Raw genomic sequence first — 20,183 nt, 5'->3', positions numbered from 1 at the left:
GCTACTGCACAACAGCAAACCCTACAAGTCAATGAACCAACCTGCACGCAAAGGGGGATCGGCAGAGCCCAGACAGGACACAAACAGGTTTGTTAGACAAGCTTAGAATCGAGAACTACTGGTCTAGTTCTCAGGTCCTTCTCTACTGAGCTTAATCTCCCGATTACGTCTGGTCAGAACAGCGTGGATCTGACCCTGGGTTAGATCCCCCAATATGCAGACTGTTCCTGTTTAACCAGATTTATTACTTGACACTAAGATTGCACTGCAAACCCTGGTCTGAAAGGCTGGAATTAGGTGGTTAATGGAAGCGCAGCAGTTCTCTGCCAGAGGGAGCTGCTCTAGAACCTGGGAACAAACCAACCCTGCCGCTGCCAGCTCCTGTTCTCCCTCGTTCGCAGTCCCCGTCATCTGCAGCATCAGGCCTGCCGAGCCTACATCAGCTGTTGTGACAAACAGCAGCCTCTGCTTCTGCTCCCAGCAAATTCAGCTCTTCTCACTTCTAAAGCATAGGTCATGCACACAGAATATCCTCCTAGGCTCTTGTCTTCACACGCAGATCTCTGTTATTGCTCGTCCTCTTCCCCATTCACCGACTTTCACACCAAGCAGCACAGTTCTAAGCCACGTATGATTTTTTTTTGACCCAAAAGACATGGAAGCATTTTCAGATGTTTTAGTTTTTCATATTAAAAGTGAACAGCTTTGGGCAAATAATTGAATAGTACTGCACAGTTATACGGGGGGTTATCACAGAGAAACTGGGACGACTCGGACAGATCTCCCAGAGATACGAGTCCATAAAAATGCGAGTCTTACATGGACCTTTCCTCTCAATATGAGTTCACTGAGCTGAGAGAAACACAAGGAAAATGAGACAAAAGTACATATTACTCCGACTTTTCTTACTTTTTGTGCAGCTTTGCCATTCACCTGCAATATCAGCCTTGTGCTCTACTTATCTGGTAATTAGGACAGTGAAAGGTTAGAGACAGGTCTAATTAGATAATTAGATATGCAGTGACAATTCCTGTTCTACTAGTCAAATGCTCCGTTACGGGAGTGAGGACGGATTGCACAGCCCAACATTAAAACACAAAATAAAAAAGTCCAATCGAGGTTTCGTGAACTGAAATTGCCAATCTAAATAAAACCTTAATGGACTCCCGCAAGCTTTCCAAAGGCCTAACCTCAACGAGCCCGGCGCTGGGACGGCCCTCAGCAGCTCCTCAGCGACTTAGCGAGGAACTTTGAAACGTTCTACTGTAAACATATTAAGAGCTTTTGAAAATGAACTGCCTTGTCCTGGAATAACCCTTCCATTTCTCATGGCCATCACGAACGCTACAGCACACACACTAGTGCCCAGAGTCTATGTTTCACAAAATAAGAGAAGCAGAAGTGGCAAAAATACTCACTGACAGACAGATGCCTGCTCCTGGGCTCCGGCTGCTGATACGGTGTGTTCACGTCCCCCACGGACTGGGACGTTTTAATCCTGACTTGCTTGGGCAGTCCCGAATGGGGCGAAGAACTGCTCTGTTGGGTAAAATGAACAAAGAGATAAAATGAGACCGAGGAGCTTGAGTGATCCGGCCGCAGTTTCAGAAATATCATCATGTTTAGTAGCGAGAAAGCTGAGAAACTGCTCTAGAGCCTGCGATCTCATTAACTTCACAGAACACGAACAATAAAGGCAGCGAGAGGGAAAGCTTTACGATGATGGTGTAAGACAGGAGCCGAACAACCAGAGCGTGCTACCCTCGGCCCCAGACCGAACGCGGGACTAACAAATCTCAGCGCGTCCCCCCCAGCAGCGACCCCGGCAGCCAACAGAGCCCACGCCACGGAAGGACCGGCGATTTCCATCAGCCCTCGTGGCTGGCACAGAGAAAATCCAGATGTGCTCTTCCAGGAGGAGTTAGATGGAACCTGACTGCCACAAGGCTTAAAAAGTCAACTGACAATTCAGACTCGGTGAAAATAAATTCCAGAGTTGAAGAGTACAAAGAGCTCGGAGGTGCCAAGCTGAATGCTGCCTGTGCTGCTTTCTTCGTGTTTATTATAGGCATAATTTGATTCAAGACCATTTTTCCAGTGCCTTCATCTCAAAGCAGGAAGAACAACACCCTCTGTATGTCAAAGCAGGCGCTCAACACGAGCGGACACCTTCAATTTTAATCTTGTCCTAAAGCACCTGGTTTAATGAGAGGATAGAACAGTCCCCCTCTTGTGTGTTACAGAATTTAACCAATGCTTGTAAAACACTTATTTTATGGAGCTGAACATAACCAAAGAGACTCCAAAGAAATTAATTCTGTCTGCTGAATATTATGTGAATATCACTGGCAAACAAGGTGTGAGGCCACACAATCAAATAGCTGTTCATTAACGAGACCCTGGCACAGAGTAGGAAGGAGCCTGATTTAAGCTACATAAACTCTACCGTGAATAGATTGATGAATAAGGGGTGCGGGGGTCACATAATTTATGTGGGCAGTCTGGTTTTAGCCCTCTAGGTGTTCAACTGAACCAGCTCTTCCCATTAGTTTCCAAACACAACGAAAGGACTGACACCAGAAGCGAGGTGTTTGATAAAACAAGCACAAATGAGCCACAGAAAGAGGCACAAGGACATTAATACAAATGCTCTTCCAGACATGGCTCTCAGTACTAGTCACGCAGCTACTGTTGTAAAGTTAACTTGGTTTATCTACACATTTGTGCCAAAGTCACCTTTCCATCCCCAGAAAAAGAAAAGAGCACAACCAAAACAAAATCTGCATCCTGTGCTTCAGGAAAAATCACGCTTCCCGCTGCCTCCGCGGGATGAGATCACGCGGCCACGAAACCTCCTTCAGACGGGGGTTCTGGCTTCCCACGTGCAGCACTCGCCCGCCAGGCAGCTCGGGCTGCAGAGGAAGCCGGAGCAGAGGGGAAACGGTGCCACTTACTGAACACTTTGCTGTTTGTTTCTGCTTTGAGCAAAAGAGGAAAAAACAGCTAATAAAAGGACAAGACCGCAGTCTGGCTGGGGTAGGAATGAGATTTACTAATGTCTGCTGGAGGTGGCTTATGTAAAATGTAGATATTATCATTCAGCATCTGCTTTGCATGCTGAAGACACTGGAAAAGAGGATTGTTTTAGTGTGTTCTATCAAAAGTTAAGGCCACCTTTTACAGACTGTTTCCTGACACCGCAGAACAGGTCTGACTCCACCAGGTCGGAGCAAAGACGTTCCCGCCACCTATTGTCTTCACACCCGCCGGTAATGAACGCTCAGGGCAAGGGCACTGGACAAGAACAGCATCATCCCCTCCTACACCTTTCGGCATCCAGTCATTTGGGAAAGGCTTCTGTATTTCTATTAACAAGGATTATCGAGTTCAAAAATAGTGAGAAGTAGATTTAAATTCTCCTGACAGCTCCAAGAATTACAAGTGTGACTATTTCGAGGTTGAGCTCACAGCCTGCAGAGCTCGAATTATGAACGTTCAAAATCTATGCACTACTACCAACCGAACTGTCAAACATAGGAGCTTTTTGTGTAATTTGCAAATGAAATACTTAAGCTATCAAGGTCTTTGGATTGAAAAGACATATGACCTTAATTCTGGAAAAGAAAAGACATTGGCTGAGTGAACAAAGTTCTCAAGTCACACATCAGGAACAAGAGAAACTTCTGATGCTCTTTGTCCTCTTCAGCTCACAGTTCAATTCCATGTCCAAACCGAGAAGGTTTGGGAGCCCGACTTAAATGTTTACTACTCATGTTATGGGATTTTCTGCTGAAAAAAGCAAACTACATTGTCACTCTGCCCATTGACCACGACTCTCTGGCTTCTTCCCTTCAGCCAGTTCACAGTCACCTCACTCCCCGCTCATCCAGACCGCACTCCCTCAGTTCAGTGTGAGGATGCTGTGGAGACTGTGTCAGATGCCTCACTCAAGTCAAGGGAGATCACGTCCACTGCTCTGCCATCATCCATCCATCTTATGTCCTCATAACAGTCAATGAGGTTGGTCAAGCACGACTTCCCCTTGGTGAAGCCACGCTGACTGCCCCTAATGACTCTCTTATCCCTGATGTGCCTTGAGATGGCACCAAGGAGAAGTCGTTCCATCAGTTTCCCAGGATGGAGGTGAGGCTGACCGGTCTGGAGTTCCCTGGGTCCTCCTTCCTGCCCTTTCTGAAGCCTGCAGTGCCATTTGCTGTCCTCCAGTCCTCGGGCACCTCTCCCGTTTCCCAAGACTTGGCAAAGATGATGGAGAGCGGTCCAGCCATGACCTCAGCCAGCTCCCTCAGCACCCGCGGGTGCATCCCCTCCGGACCCATGGATTTATGGTGTCCAGATTGCCCAACTGCTCCCTAACCCAGTCCTCATCAGCCCAGGCAAACTCCCCCATTGTCCTGCCCTCCTCTGGGGCCTCAGCGGTGCGGGATCCTCAGGACAGCCCCCGGCAGAGCAGACAGAGACAAAGAAGGCGTTCAGTAACTGCCTTCTCTGCATCTTCTGTCAGCAGGGCACCCACCTCGTTCATCAGTGGCCTACATTGCCTCTGCTGTTAGTTTGATCTGCCACGCATTGGAAAAAGCTCTTCCTGTTGTCCTTGACCCCTCTCGCCAGGTTCAATTCTAAGGAGGCCTGAGCTTTCCTAGTTGCCTCCTACACCCTCTGACAACAGCCTGATATTCTCCCAAGCGGCCAGCCCCTCCTGCCATGGTCTAGAAACTCTCCTCTTCCACCTGAGCATCCCCAGCAGTTCCTGTTTAACCACGCAGCTCTCCCGGCTCCTTCCTTGACTTCCCACGTGTCGGGATGCTCTGATCTTGTGCCCGGTAGAAACAGTCCCTGAACACTGACCAGCTGTCTTGGGCCTCTTTACCTTCGAGCAGCCTTGCCCATGGCATTTCCCCCAGCAATTGCCTGAAAAGGCCAAAGATTACTCTCAGATAAAGCTACAGTCATGTTGCAGAGACTTAAGGGTAAAAACCTTCATTTTGCTGCAGTCACACGAGTTGTTACCTACATGGTTTCTGTCCTGAGACAGCAATAATATTCTAAGGCTTTTCACGTTAGAGCTTCGGTCTAAGAGATCTACTGCTTTATCCAGGTCATCTTGATTTTTCAGAGGAATAGAGAGCTGCAAAATAAAGAACAGGAAAAAAACACATTAGAAAAGCCAGAAAAGAATATGTTTAAATACCTATTGGGTGAGTAAAGTAACACGAGAAAAAAATAATCGGGATGTCAAATAGGATTCTGATTGCTCAATTATTCCACAGACTGTATATATATATTGGCCTGCAGTAGCTTTTACAGTCAAAATACCTCAAATACATTTATTTCCTCCCCCACCCAAACAACAGCAGCACAAGGATGCGAGATGCTGACGTTCGTACCACACGCAGTGTGGCGTTCTGCCCGTACCAGCACGTTCTCTCTGGAGCAGAGTGGTTCAGCTCTGGCTCGTGTTAGAAAAATTACATGTAAGGGTAGAGAATTCGGGATGGGAAGAGGAGGCGTCCCCCAGAGCGAGCGTTAGGCGTTCCGAGCGGCGATGCCGCGCTCCGTACCTCGTTGTTCATGTAGTGGAGGTCCAGGGGCTGCCCAAAGGCTGTCTTCACTTTCTGCTGCACGTCCTCATAGCGCACGGGCCGAACAAACGGGATAATCCTGCAAGGAGAGAGAAGCGCTGATTGGATTCGGAGATGTACTTGATAATGCAATGGCTGAGCCACTAAAAACACAGCTGAATGTTCCCCCTTCATCCTCAGGCAGGTAGCAACCTTGTCTAATTTGAAGTGATATTAATTATTTTAGCAAGGAATCCATGATCTCTGGCCCATTTCCAAGCGGTTTGACAAAATGCAATATTCCTATGAAGCTTCAAATATAACGCCTTTGTTCCCGGATAGAAAAGCATCCTTTACCGAATACACGTCTTTCACATAACAGCATATAAGTCTCCTCTGCACTTTGGCTTAAAGAACGCTGCCTCAGGCACAAAACACACACAAACACATTCAGTGAGAGCTGAATTAAAAGCTGCAGAAGGCCCAAAAAGCAAAACAGTACTTGGTTTAAGTCCTCCAGTATGTGAACTCAGAACTCCCTCACTAAAAGTGACCAAAACACGGGGCTTTTTCTCAAGAGTTGAAGTCAAATCTACCTGTGCAACCATTTGTCACTCACAGCTTTATTTAAATCAATTACCTTTTCTCTAATTACAGAGACCAAATAAATCCAAGTTTAAATACTGCTTAGGCTGTAATAGCAGTGGCACAGCCGACTTGCAATAATTCAGAATACTCAGATAAACCCGAATATTCATATTCACATAAAAACCTGCAGAACGCCGTGGCACGCCGGTGCTTTCTAGAAAACGATGGCATAGTTTTCTTTGTTGGGTTTTTGCCTCCCTTGGAACAGGAACGCTAATGCAGCAGGCAAAGGAGGGATGTGAAGTTCCAGCAGAGCATCCCCACCCGTTTGTTCTGGGGGAACGCGTTGCTGCGGGGAGCCACCACGTCCCCAGAAAGTTGTCACCTTGACCACCGGGGACAAGGACCATTTTCACCTTTCTTTACAAGAATCAGCGAGTAAAATATCCCAGGTCAAGATGCAGAGGATTCAAACGTGAACTGTAGTCGCCAGCCCCATACTGTAGCAAACCAAGGACGATCAGTGCTCAGAAACTCTCTCTATATCCATCTCTCTGCTGCTCAAGGCCCAGATGGTTGGTTGTTCTCGCAACCAGACTCGTCCCCTTCTGCTTCCAGGTGCCACCAGACCACAACGTTCAGAAAGAATTGTCCTTGTTAAAAAGCAGCCCGCAATAACATTTTCTACACATTACCAAGAAAGCCATCCGTGAAATCACAGCACTCTGGCACCGTATGAACGTAATTTAGCCCTCGGTTGAGGCGAAGTCCCTCATAAAGGCTGCCATTCTACACTCCACGCATTCAAAAGCAGAGCTGTTCTCAGGTGCCACAAATTCTATTAGTTTAAAAACTCCCTGCACTCTTCCAACACAAAATCACGGACTGCAGGCTTTAAGGAGCCCATTCCTGCCTGACCACCTTAAATATTTGTGGTCAGCTCTGGCAGCCCCTCTGAAGCCGAGCACACACGCTCGCATTCTCGGTGCGAGCTCGCTGTGTGTAACTGCACACCGCCCTGGGAACGGGGAGCTCGGGCGAGCGTGGCTGCATAATGAGACCAACACACAATCAACCTTTTCATTTTAATGTTACTTCAGGAAAAGAAAACCTTGGAAACCCAAGAGGACAAAGCCTTTCTTCCCCGAGCCCTGTGGATCTCAAACGCAGAGGCGGCAGGACTGCGGTGACAAGACTTCGCTTCCGAGTTACCTCGTCCTAACGGGGTGTCACCCGAAATGGTGACAGAATTCACCACGTAGGAATTTGGTGAATGAAAACTGCAGAATTTTTCAGGAAGACTTTATAAATTATCCCTCCGCCGTCTGCTTTAAGGACAAGTGCCTCTGCTCTGGGGTTTTAACAAAAATCCCCTCTTTGGACTAAGGAGGATCTGCAGCAGCTCAGAACCTTTGCTCACAGCAGCTGCCAGGATCACCATCACTGCTTTCGGCTGGACAGCTTCTGCAATATCCCTGCAATCCACTTACAAATACATCTTATGAAACCAAATCAAAGGAAACTGCTACAGGACACAGTGATTTTAAAAAACAACAAGTTGTGTATGACCTGTTTGCTGTTGCCTTCACTGCGTGTTTTTCCTTCAGGAACAAGGAAAGTGAAGCCAACAAAACATCAAAGAGTGGAAGTCACGAAGACACTTACCGTCTCTCCCCGTTATATTCAAACTTTATCCTCACATCATTCTGTAGAAAAAAAGAACAAAAAGAAGCAAGTTTACAATGAAACTCTGGCATCAGTAATAGCAGCCGAATGGATCACATCATGATTTTAAGGCGCAAACAACACAAACAGGTCAACTGGTGGTTGCAGAAGCAATCAACTCCTCAAAAGGTTGATGAGGACAAACCAAGTTTGATAATCTATCCATGGAAGGAGAAGCTGTGGACAAGCAGCTGACAGGTGAACACAGCAGCGTGAGGAATGGAGGGATTGCTAAAGAATAAAGGGATGGAAAGGGGTGAAAACTAAGTTGTAATTTTTATTAATTGTCACCAAAACAGAAACATACTTTAAGGAAAACTAATCGCTCTTTAGCATTGCATGGCAAAAATCTGAAACTGACTCTCACAGCATATTTATCTGAACTAAAGGTCATTTTCCTTGTGCACTCTCCAAGCAAACATGCTTTCTTGAATGGCAAAATAAAATAGAGACACACAGGGAACAGGCTACATTCCTTCTTCCGAAGACACGGACTGAAGCTCCACTTTTCCAAAAACGGAGCCCCTGGAGCGGTGAAGTTACAACCAAGTTCCCCACGTGTCACCTTTTAAAGGGCAACGGGGTCCTAAAAGCAGCGACCGCTCAACCCGTACACACACAAGACGTTTATGTGACGCGGAAGAGTCAGCATGTTGAACTTTCAGCTCCGGGGATCCGAGTTCACATCCCAATTTAGGTCACGAGATAAAAATAAAAGGGAAAAGAAAAAAAAGTCTGCTCTGATAAGCCTCCATAATTTCTGCCGCGCGATTGATGCGATTGGAATAGATGAAGCCATCTGTGAAAGCCTGAGACAATAGGCAATCATACATCTAGGAACTTCAAAAAAACGTGGCCAGGAAATGCTCTTTAGCTGGAGGAAATATCTGCAGGGCCAGCGGTGAAGAACGCGGCTCAAAGGGACGCGTGACATCCCCGCGAGCACCCGCGCTCCTGGCTGGGGACAGGAGCCACCGCTCAACGCTGCCCCGCTGGGGCGAAAACCACCTGCAGGTGGGCGATTTGCAGGTAACTTCACCAGAGCTGTTTGCTCCGACGTGGGAAGAGAAAGAACTCGCCCTGGGAACACACCAGAACGAAGCCAGTCCCAGAGAGCAAATGAAAAATGTAGCAAACAGCAGAGGAATAATAAAGTATAAGATGCCCATCAGCTAACTGTAGACGAAACAGTTGTTTCTTGAGCATAACTGACGGAGAAATGATCCCTTTCTATTGAGGATTTTCAGGGAAGAAAGGCTACACTGCCCTAAGTAGCCCAGTGGAAGGGAACTGAACAGGACTGTTGGGAAGAAACTTCATATCTAAGGAAACTCATATCTAAGGAAAGATATTCCAAGAGATCTTAGTGTTGAAATTTCAGAGAGACGCTAGAGGAGTCAAACACCAGAGCTCTTCGCTGCCTTTGAACCCAGCACCTATAAAACAGACTTTTAAAGCAATTCCTGTAAACTGTCCTAAGAGATGAGGAAGAAATCAAATCCAAGTTTAGTGCTTTAGCATTCCAGTTCTGTGATGCCATATCATAAATAACCATTATATATTTTGATTTACGACATCTCTGAATTTACGTTTCAAAGTGATTTTAAAGGATTTCGTACTATTCCATCTGCGGATTTGTCCAGCACACTCAGGGAAATCCCAGATCCCAGCTGAACAAGGAGATTACGGGCAGACAAAGCAGAAGGAAGAGACAGACGCGAACTTTAAAGTCTGGTCCAAAAAGCTTAAGCCTGTAACAAGGATATAACTGGAGTTATTTTACTGATATAGGCAACTTCTCCTCTTAGTTTCATTGCAAGTAACTCAAATTATTTTTGAAGACGATAATGGCCGTAGAATTCTTCACCCAAATGATGCACAGCACACGCTGACAGAGCAAAATTATTCTTGTTTTCTTCCCATGATTACGCTTCTCAGGTCCCTGCTTCCCTCTAAGTATTATTTCCACTACAATAAAAGGTGCATCACACAGCCAGCTCATGACAGAGTCAGTGAGGCTTTCCTGGCCTCCCCGACCTGCGTAATGAGTTCTGTAAAGGTCACCGCACGCAGATTTAAACCACGCTCCTATTCATAATGGCTCATATTGAACAGGACGGCAGATTTCTTACCGACAGTTTCTTCTCGTCCGCGGCAGAGGCGCACTGGTTCGTCACTGCGGGGCTGCCCAGGACGGCTGGACTGCTGCCGTTGTGCTTCTTCTTTGAAAAGAACAGAAGGCTTTGTAAAAAATGGCAATAACAACCCTTAAAGCAGAAAATCGCTTGGGAGGCTTTTAGCTCACCTACACAGACCAAACGCCATCGAAAACACGTGTGGGAGCAAGGCAGAACACTAAGGTGTTGCAAGTTATTCTGACTGTACCCTACCCAGGCCACACAGTAAATAGAATAATATAAAATCAATTTTTAAAGCTCCCACGTTGGCAACAGAGCCTGAGCAAGAACAGAGGCTAAACCACCCCGATGCTTCTCCAGGTGGAGGCAGCGGATCCACCGCGACCTGCGCTGGCCGCGATTCCGAATACTCCCCAACAGCTCCGTTACCTGTTTGTTGGAGTGCGCAGGGTCTTTATTCTTCATGGTCTCGTATCCCGTCAGCCTGTGGCGCCGGCTCATCTGGAGCGCTACCAGGTCCTTCATGATGGATTTCAAGGCCTCTTGTTCATCTGTGACGCACAAGAATTGTAGTCGGGTGAATATCGAACCGTGTCGCCTCTGCTCTTGTTTTCTGCTAGATCATGGAAAGACGACCCTTCCCAGGATCTTTGCAAATACACTGTAATTTCATTTGCTCATAAAAATCCCAAAGTCAACCTTATATCAGGAACAGAGAGATCAATTTATTGTCCAATAATTTATTGTCCACTTGTCCAATGTTACAAAAGGATCTGGCCATAGGAAAGTTCAGCATAAAGATCCCGGCCCCTGGTTCTGCTCAAATCGCTTCCCAACAAACAGAACAACTTGGACAGGCTGGTGAGACCATCGCAAGCCGTTTAGGACGGGCAAGCTGGTGTGCTGCTGCCAAGGAAACCCGGTGAGAACCTGTTCTTTCCAATTTTATATCCTGCTAACTTAGAATTCCTGCCTGTTAGCGGAACAAACCACGGTCAGCAGAACGAACAATGAAGATCTGGATGAAGAGGCAGCTCAGACACCTCTGAATTCTGATCCTTCCACTGGTTTCCCCAACACAATCCTCTCTTTCCCCTAAAACAAGCTGAGGGAACAAAGTTCCAGCCATTTCACGAGACTTCAAGATCTGAGCGGATTCAAATCACTCAGCATCAAGAACAGATGTGCTAGATTCCTCCTTTCCTCCCCAAGTCCCCAAAACGTGTCACTTCAGGGTGCTTGAATCAAAAAGAGCATTTTTGAAGCCGATTTGTAAATAACTGGAGCTTGATTTTAAAAATCCACCACGGCTGCAGGCTCATTCTCTATTCAGGGCGCTGGTTGGGATGGGGAATGACTTTGTGCTGGGAAGAGTCGCTGTACAGCAAATGATGGGCCATCTCGCACCTGTTTTTCTCCGTAAAGGGACTCACTGGGGCTATTTGTTTCTTCAGTTTCACGTTACACGTTTGCTCATGAGTGTCTCTCAGTAAGGCTTATGCTTTAGGCAGAAGACAGGGTTCATAATTAATCAACGTCTGAATAATAAACTAGATTTTCGCAAGGCTTAAAGCTGACAGATGGGGGACACATGCGCAGGGATCGAACGCCATCAGAATTTGGAAGCAAAAAGGGGGAAAATATATCTATTTGTAACATCGAAAGAGTCCCATTCAGAAGAGGAGTCACACTAACATTATCTTGGGTACAACCAGAAGGGCTGGTTTACCTTTCTAAAGCACTAAATGTTCTTCCATCATGGACCACCAGAAAGTCAGAACCATCCAGCCTAGGCCAGATGGTAGAGGGGAATGGAAAGAAACCTCCCAATGCACTTGCAGAAGGTGTTAATTAGAGGAACGCTCGTAAAGGAAAGCGGAACAGAGAAAATAAAGTCCCTACACAAAAAAATAATCAAAACCCACCAAATTTCTGCTGTCCAAGACAAGCCAGACGGGCCAATAGCCACATTGTGAGAGCGGAGGAGGGAGAGCGCCCCGTGAAACCCCAACCGCGTGCAAAAGGAGCGAGGGGTGTAAGTAACACAACCGAAGGAGAGGCTGCTCTTCAAAAAGCGCATCGGCCAAAGGAAATAACTGCTGGGATCTATCTCAGCACTGAGTAACCCCTGGTGGGAGCAAAGCGAATGGACCAAGTTCCGGGTAACCGACAGCACAACTTGGTTTTTCAGTTGGTCCCAACTTTACATTTGAATGTTTAAATTTTACCTTAGTGGCGTGTCTGCAATTTGCTCTTATTCTTTAATCGTGTTGGATATTAAAGCACAGACTTTGAGTCAACTGTTGTGCCTTTGCACAACAAAATCCCCCCAGGGATGGGCTGGCGGAGCCCTGGAGCGTCTGCCCCCCAAAACACGCCGCCAAGAGCTGGCTGCGCGTCTCCCACTCGGGCTGGGCCAGAGCCCGGCAGGGGGAAGAGGAGCTTGTCTTGGCAGAGGCTCCTTTGGGCAAGAAGGAAAACAGCTATGACAGCAGCTTGTAACTAAGCGCTCATGACAAGCAATCGAGTCAATCAAGGAATTTGCATCCAAACAGTCTGGTACGTCACTGGAAAACCATCAACAGCTGGGATGTCATTGCGGACAACAGGGGTTTGATCCCAAAGCCCACGCTGTGTAGAAATCACCTGGTTTTCAGTGAGATTTGTATGAGAAAACGAGCAAGGAGGATGCGGATCTAACCAATTATGTATCTCTTTAGTAAGACTGCAGCTCAGCTGCATAGTGAATTTACCTATCATTGCAACTGGTGAATTACAGCACGGTAAGACGTTGCAGGGACAGGGGTTGGGCTCGATGAGCCTCGTGGGGCCCTCCCAGCGTGGGATATTCTGTGACTCTGCGGTTAAACGGCACCTGCCCAGCACCCCAGCCCACGCACCGCGGGGTCCGGACCTCACCGCAGACTCAGCTTCCCCCGCAGACCAGTGCTAACGCTCAAACCTGACCTCCAGCCACGCAAAAAGCAACATTTCACGCACTACAATCAAAGGCTGACGGAACAACTTCAGGGGAATTCAAATCTTACGTGATTATACGTTTTTTAATAGTCTTACACTAAGCTATTGGCTACCTAGTGCCAAAATGTACATTTTGTAATTCATCCCTATGTTGCTGAGGTGGGAAACGATGGAGTGTTAATCTTTTTAAAACATAAACCAAACATCAAATATCGATCTGAGCTTGGGTAGGGAAAAACGTTGCCGTTTAGGACAGCATTGTGATGGATTTCACGTTGAGAAGTGCAAATACTTCTTTATTTGCACCAAAATAGAGGATTTCCATCGATGGATTTAAGGAAGCACGTGCAGCGGCGTCACACTAATCCCACAATGCAGAAGCTACGACAAACGAACAGGAGGCAGCTGCGGCAGCGCTCTGAGAGACCCTGTTCTGCAGGTCTGCGAAACACAGCTCTGCTTTGTGCGGGAAAGATGTTGTCCAGGAAATGCTTTTCATGGTTTAAAAACTACACTCAAGGATTTTTATAACATCGATAAAAGGCAACTGCTGCTCACAGGGAAAGCTGCTCCTACATAAAGCACTTATTTCAACTAACGCGTGGTTTCTAACACAGGGCTGAGCAAGCCAGTGTATTTGCTGTGCCAGAGATGGAAACGGTTTGGAAAAGAAATCACAAAGTTCAGAGTGAAAGCATCTGCACATTGGTAAAAACAGGAAGTGTGTGAGCCCCTATAAAGCAGGATACTGGTTTATATAGTGTGATAATAGAGACATGATGCTACACTTGTTTAAAAAACACAAAAAGTGAACAAATAAGTGTTTGTTGCCCACAACCACAAAGCTGATGGTCTGTGCAAGCCAGCAGCAGATCCGGGGCAACGAGACACGTCTCAAGTTACAGAGACAAACCGAGTCCACGTTAAATCTCTGAGAAAAGTTACTGAAATGTTTAATTTTGAGTCCTTCGCTGTGGACAGTCTCAGGAGTAACAAAATGCTGTTCTGCGAGGAGGTAGCGAGTGACCTGCTTTGTAGAATTAAAGGAAAAATCAGAGCGTCTCTATGAATGTGATACATGTGGAATATACTTAGGGTGACTCTTCTCCCCCACAAATTAAAAACAAATAAAAAGGTGGTGATTTAAGCTTGTCCTAAGCTATAGGCTCAGCCCTGTTGCTGAAACCGGGAGCGCTGAGCTCGGCCACGGGTGCGTGTGAGCCAAGGGAAGGAAGTGACACAGGCAGGAAAACAGAGATCGAGGGAAAGACTCGACTGCAGCCAGGCCTGCACCCACCGCCCGGCCCGGGCACCCACCACCCAGCCCGGGCACCCACCGCCCGGCCCGGGCACCCACCGCCCGGCCCGGGCACCCAGCACCCGGCCCGGGCACCCACCACCCGGCCCGGGCACCCAGCACCCGGCCTGGGCACCCACCACCCAGCCCGGGCACCCACCACCCGGCCCGGGCACCCAGCACCCGGCCTGGGCACCCACCACCCAGCCCGGGCACCCACCACCCAGCCTGGGCACACACCACCCGGCCCGGGCACCCACCACCCAGCCTGGGCACACACCACCCGGCCCGGGCACACACCGCCCGGCCCGGGCACCCAGCACCCGGCCCGGGCACCCACCACCCGGCCCGGGCACCCAGCACCCGGCCTGGGCACCCACCACCCAGCCCGGGCACCCACCACCCGGCCCGGGCACCCAGCACCCGGCCTGGGCACCCACCACCCAGCCCGGGCACCCACCACCCAGCCTGGGCACACACCACCCGGCCCGGGCACCCACCACCCAGCCTGGGCACACACCACCCGGCCCGGGCACACACCGCCCGGCCCGGGTACCCACCACCCAGCCTGGGCACCCACCACCCGGCCCGGGCACCCACCACCCAGCCTGGGCACCCACCACCCGGCCCGGGCACCCACCACCCGGCCCGGGCACACACCACCCAGCCTGGGCACCCACCACCCGGCCTGGGCACCCACCACCCAGCCTGGGCACCCACCACCCGGCCCGGGCACACACCACCCGGCCCGGGCACCCACCACCCGGCCCGGGCACACACCGCCCGGCCCGGGCACACACCTCCCAGCCCGGGCACCCACCACCCGGCCCGGGCACCCACCACCCGGCCCGGGCACCCACCACCCGGCCCGGGCACACACCACCCGGCCCGGGCACACACCGCCCGGCCCGGGCACACACCACCCGGCCTGGGCACCTTTCTCAGTATTAGAAGCCAGAATTGGATTAGAAACGCTGCTGAGGAACAACGTGCAGGGCGGTGAGCGTCACCCGCAGCACCAGCCACACCAAGAAGCTGCGACAAACCGCGACACCGAGCGCTCGCCGTCAACCGCCCCACGCGTCTTGCTTACAAAAAGCAAGATGAAAGAAGAGCAGGGTGCCACACGGCCTGTTATCCGTCCTTATTTAAACTATTTGATCACAACTGCCTAATGAATGTAGGCCTTTCCTACCCCAAGCGACGCTGGCGGCTGTGCTGCGATGTCTCCAGCACATAAAACGCTACAGTGGAGCCGTCCATCAAATTGGACTTTTTTGCTTTGCACTCACGTGTTTGCATCCAAGTGCCACTGGAAAACACTCCCATGCAAACCCAACTTCTTCCGTCTCAACTATTTAAAGCTCATGTACCATCTGGTTGGTTCCTTTAGAGAAGACACAGGTCGAATAACACTGCGCCTCTCTTTGCAGGAGATCTGCTTGGGGATCTGCTTATATTTGTAGTTACAAAATCAAAGTACAAAGGAAAATAACTTGCTGTAGTTGTGATTTGAGCAGCGTCTGCGGCGCTTTATGAGTACAAAATGAGTGAAAGAACTAACTGTGCATACAGACTAAACAATGAAGGACAGCCCTAGGAAACTGAACTTTGTTGTAGGGCAGAAACACGAACGCGGCAGCTCCACACCTAGCGATGGTGGCAGCAATTCCCTCGCCACAACGCAAACGAGCAAGTTCTGCTTCAGAGAAATCACATTTTCAGTTGTAGCACATGAGACCTCTCCTTAAACCAAAAAGGAAACAGGTAACACAAAGAGAAATCCATGGCAGTTCTTTACACAGGACACACAGTCCAAAAGAATTAATCATTCAAATCCAGTGACGGCAACGTTTGACTATGGAAAGAGTTCCTGCAACTCCTTTGCTTGTTTTCACGTGTTACGGTCTGGGTTAATGTGACAAATGAGAATTCAATGGAAGCTTCACAGAGGAAAAACAAAAAGTACTTTGATAGAGTCCCAAGCTACAATTAATACCGCAGTAAAAAGTTTCCCAATTAGCTTCAAGCACATAAATCCCTGTCTCAAAACTCAACAACCTGGTTCTTAGAGGCAGCAAAAACTCCCTCAACTCTTAGGCCTGACCTACTGATCCCCAGTCCCTCTGTGTGGCCTATTTTAGGCAAAGTCTGCAGCTCAAGGCAGCGCTACCGACCGGCCCGGCCCTCGCTGCTTTCCAGTCCGACACCTTTATTGAACGATTTAAAAGAAATATCTCAAAATCCGCTGTTTGCCCACGGCCAGCGGTGTCACCGGCCCGGGGGAGCGAAGGCCCCGCGGGCAGCAGGGCCCGGGCAGCCCCGAACCCCCGCAGGCCCCGGTCCGGCGGCGAGGCCGCGGGTGTCCCCCCGCTTCCCAGCGCCGAGGGGCCCGTTTGCCGCTCAGCCCCCTCGGTCCGCGTCCCGATCGCACCGCCCGGGAGGGGCCCGGGGACCCGCTGCCCGCCGCCCCCTCCCCGGTGCGGCGGGGAGCCCCGGCCGCGGCCCGCCCCTCCGCCGCAGGCCCCGCCGAGCCAGCGAGGCGCCCCCGCCCGTTCCCCTCCACAGTTCTCACCCATCTCGGCGGGCGGCGGGCCCGCGCCCGGCGGGCGGCGGCGCGTTGAGCTCCGGGGCTGTCACCGCCGCGGCTCCATGGCGGCCGGGCCGAGGGGGAGGGCTCAGAGCCGCCGCCACATTCCCAGGCCCTGCGCCGCCGCCGCCGCCGCCTCCTTCCGGCGGCCGCGCTGCGGGTCCCGGCGCGGCGGCGGGGCTGTGGGGGGCGCGGGGGGACGGGCGGTCCCGGGCGGTCCCGGTCGCTCCCGCCGCCGCCACAGGGCGCCCGGGCCGCGAGCAAAACAAACCGCTCGGCGGCCGCCGCGCACCCGCCGCCGCCGCCTGCCAATCACAGGGGCCGACCCGCCGCCGCCAGCCAATCTGCGCCGCCGAGCCACCCACCCGACGGCGGCGCTGCCCAATCAGCGTGCGAAGGACCGAGGCGCGCGCCCCGCCCCCGCGCCGGTTGCCAATCACGGGGGCCCGTTCCGCTCGCGGGGTAGCCCCGCCTCCTCACCGCTACTGGGCGGGGACAGCCCAGACCCCGCCCTCAAGTGACTGCTAATCATCTTGACAGACGTAACTGTGGCCCCGCCCACAGGCGGCTTCTATAGCTGGGTCCTAGAGTCCGCCCGGGGCTCCGTCAAGCCTGATCCCATTCACCGTCCCCACCAGGTCACTCTCCCAGGCCCTTGTCCGCCCTTCCGTGGTCCAGGTGTCCCCTCAGCCACTATTCTGGGTAGACATCAGAGTCTCCCTGAGAAGGGATTATGTCCCACGCCCACTGCCGCTGTTGGCTTGCTGTCTTCTTAAGTAGAGCCTGGCACTGAGTTGGAGTGTTGCTTTAAAAGCACCTTGAAGAGGGGGAAAAAAATCCAACAAAAAATAGTTGAAGCGTGTTAAAAAGCCCAGCTTCTGCTTCCATTCCACCTGCAGGGTGAGATTTTTATAGCATCTTTTCTGGAAAAGGGACACAATGGTTTTGTTTTTTCCCAGCCACCCTGCTGCTGGGAAATGCACCTCGAGCAGATGTTTCAGCAGCTGCTTTTCAATCCAGCCAACGTCTCCCAGCAAGCACATTGGTTTTTGAGTGATTTTGCTCGCAAGAACCACAGCAGTAATGTCAAAGAGGTGATATCAACTGGATAAGCCCCACAAAGAAGAAAACCAGACTGGAGAGGGAAATTTCTTGAGGGCAGGAATCTAAATCCTACACACCAGGAAGAATTTTTAGGACTTAGAGCATGACAACAGTTTTATGATATCATTAGTTTATTTTTAAGATGGCTTGCTTTGCGCAGAAGCTGAGACTAGATCGCTTCCATAGATACCACTTTGAACTTCCCATCTTAAACCCAGTTTAATTCTGTCAGTGTTTAGACTTCCCTTTAGTCCCTCCTGTCTTATTGCTCTGATGTTAGAAAACCATTTCTAGCTTTCCTGTCTATTCTATCCCATTTCCATGGCCGGCTTACAGCCATTTGTTTTCATGTCAAGATTATCCTTTTACTTAAATAATCCTTTCCTCTTCCCTGGTATTTTCTCCCTCAATACATCAAGATGATAATCATATCTCCTTTCAGGCTTCATTGTAAAAGGCAAGTAAGCCACTATCTCTTTATAATACGAGCTTTGTATTTGTGGTGCTTTCCTGGTAGCCTTTTTTTGACCCTGTTCCAATTTGAATTCCTCTCTCAGTTGACAGTATCATTATAGCTCATGGACCAACTTTTCTACGCGCTTTTTCACAGCTTCACAGCGGCTCATCACCACCCTTCATCAACCAGTAAATCCCAGGCTCCTTTACACATGAATTTCCAAGCAGCAATAAACTCTTAGCGCCCTTCACGAGCTCCTCCTCACCCCTAAATTCACAGCCTTGCACTTTCTGCTGCTGCATTTCCTCTCATCTCTCTTTCTCACTTTTCAAAGTCAGCAGTTCTCCAATATACTCTCATTCCCTTGTATTATTGAAGCCTCCCACTTCTGTTCATCACCAAATTTAATTGCCGTGCTCGCTATTTGTGCCAAGGTCATTATAAAAAGGTTTCAGTGAGATGACTCCTGGGACCAGAACTGCTAAAATTCAGTACGTATTTCCCACTGCTCCGGCCCTGATGTCAAAACCTCGCCGCCTTGTATTTTTGTCTGTCTTGCATTACTTACGTGTTTCCACATCAAATTCTCGGTTGAAGTCCTGTTAAACGAGGCCGATTGAACGTCCTTCGTGCAGGAACTTGCTTTGCTTAAATCCAAGGCGGGAGCTCCCAGCAGACGGTAGGAAACAGCCACCCCGGCAAAGCTCCGCTTTCCACCCCAGCCGCCCCGGACGTCTGGATTTACCGAAGCTCCTCGGCCTTCGTCAAACTGACAAAAACAAAGCAAATCATTTGTCCCCATTAGCTCAGCACTCCACCCACCTGTCAAGCCTGATGTCTAAACTGGCAATTTTTGTCTGCTGATTTGCGGTTCTGTTCTCATTTTACAGACATTATCTACATGCAAGAGCCATCAGGACTCTTCTAGGACCACTGCAGACCCCTCTCATCTTCGTTTTTCCCTGGACAGGGTGGCATTGCCTTCCTGAACTTGAACCAAAGTTTCTATCAAAATAGGTGCTCTTATTTGTGTAATTTGGGAAAAAAATATCATTAATTTTCTACCTTTCCTGTCTACTTAATGCTTTAATTTTGTGCATACAAACCAGGTTGTTTCACCAACACCACCACGGTACAAACTGATATTCTGTGGTTTTCCACCTGGATCGTCCACACCCTCTCAAAGGCGCAGCTTTCCAGAAGAGAAGCTTCACTCCTGTAAACACAACTAGGAAACATGCTTAATTCTTCAAATTAAAGCTATCGCTTGAGGCCATTTCATGTCAGATCATCAGTAGAGATATTCACCGAGACTCTCAGGAGCTGTATTTATAGTTAGCCCATTTGTTTGAAAGAAACTTTATAGAGGCCTAATTGTTTAATGCTGTCACGCAGCGTGAAGTCAGAGGAGGAAACGTAATCCCTATTTTCGGGATTATCGGGCACCGCACAGAGCGCCAGCGACGTGTTAAAAGTTACGCAGGAAGGCTGGAATAGACCTTTGGGATTTAACTCCTGGCATCTTCTCCCAGTCTCTCAATCACGATGCCATCATCTGATTTGCTGGTTTGGTAGCGTTTCCATACCTGACTCAAAGAGCTGCTTCCCCTCGCTATCAGATGGATTGGTTGTTCTTCCCTTCCCGTTTCCCCGTTTGTTTAGGTGGACACATCCTTCCTGGGGAGCTGAGCGGTCTCCACAGCCAGGGACACCGAGCAGAGCAGCG

At 49.7% G+C, this 20,183-nt stretch overlaps 1 protein-coding gene across 3 annotated transcripts in view; it reads right to left on the bottom strand.

The window, feature by feature from the left end:
* Window positions 1-17,213, bottom strand: part of MAP3K3 (mitogen-activated protein kinase kinase kinase 3) — a 34,445-nt gene extending 17,232 nt beyond the window's left edge. For 2 of the 3 annotated variants that reach the window (XM_065039269.1, XM_065039271.1), the window contains exons 1-7: window positions 16,882-17,213; window positions 10,460-10,581; window positions 10,025-10,114; window positions 7,833-7,873; window positions 5,580-5,679; window positions 5,033-5,146; window positions 1,419-1,539 (exon numbers count right to left, since the gene is read on the bottom strand). In XM_065039269.1, coding sequence (XP_064895341.1) covers window positions 1,419-1,539; window positions 5,033-5,146; window positions 5,580-5,679; window positions 7,833-7,873; window positions 10,025-10,114; window positions 10,460-10,581; window positions 16,882-16,885 — 592 coding nt within the window. In that variant the 5' untranslated portion in view covers window positions 16,886-17,213. The remainder of the gene's footprint in view (window positions 1-1,418; window positions 1,540-5,032; window positions 5,147-5,579; window positions 5,680-7,832; window positions 7,874-10,024; window positions 10,115-10,459; window positions 10,582-16,881) is intronic. The other variant, XM_065039270.1, reaches the window with a different exon arrangement.
* Window positions 17,214-20,183: the final 2,970 nt, after the last annotated feature.

This window comes from Columba livia, chromosome 23 (genome assembly GCF_036013475.1).
Source record: "Columba livia isolate bColLiv1 breed racing homer chromosome 23, bColLiv1.pat.W.v2, whole genome shotgun sequence".
NCBI classification, from domain to species: domain Eukaryota; kingdom Metazoa; phylum Chordata; class Aves; order Columbiformes; family Columbidae; genus Columba; species Columba livia.
The sequence above is the reverse complement of the archived record's forward strand: the minus strand, read 5'-3'. Positions and strand labels throughout refer to the sequence as shown.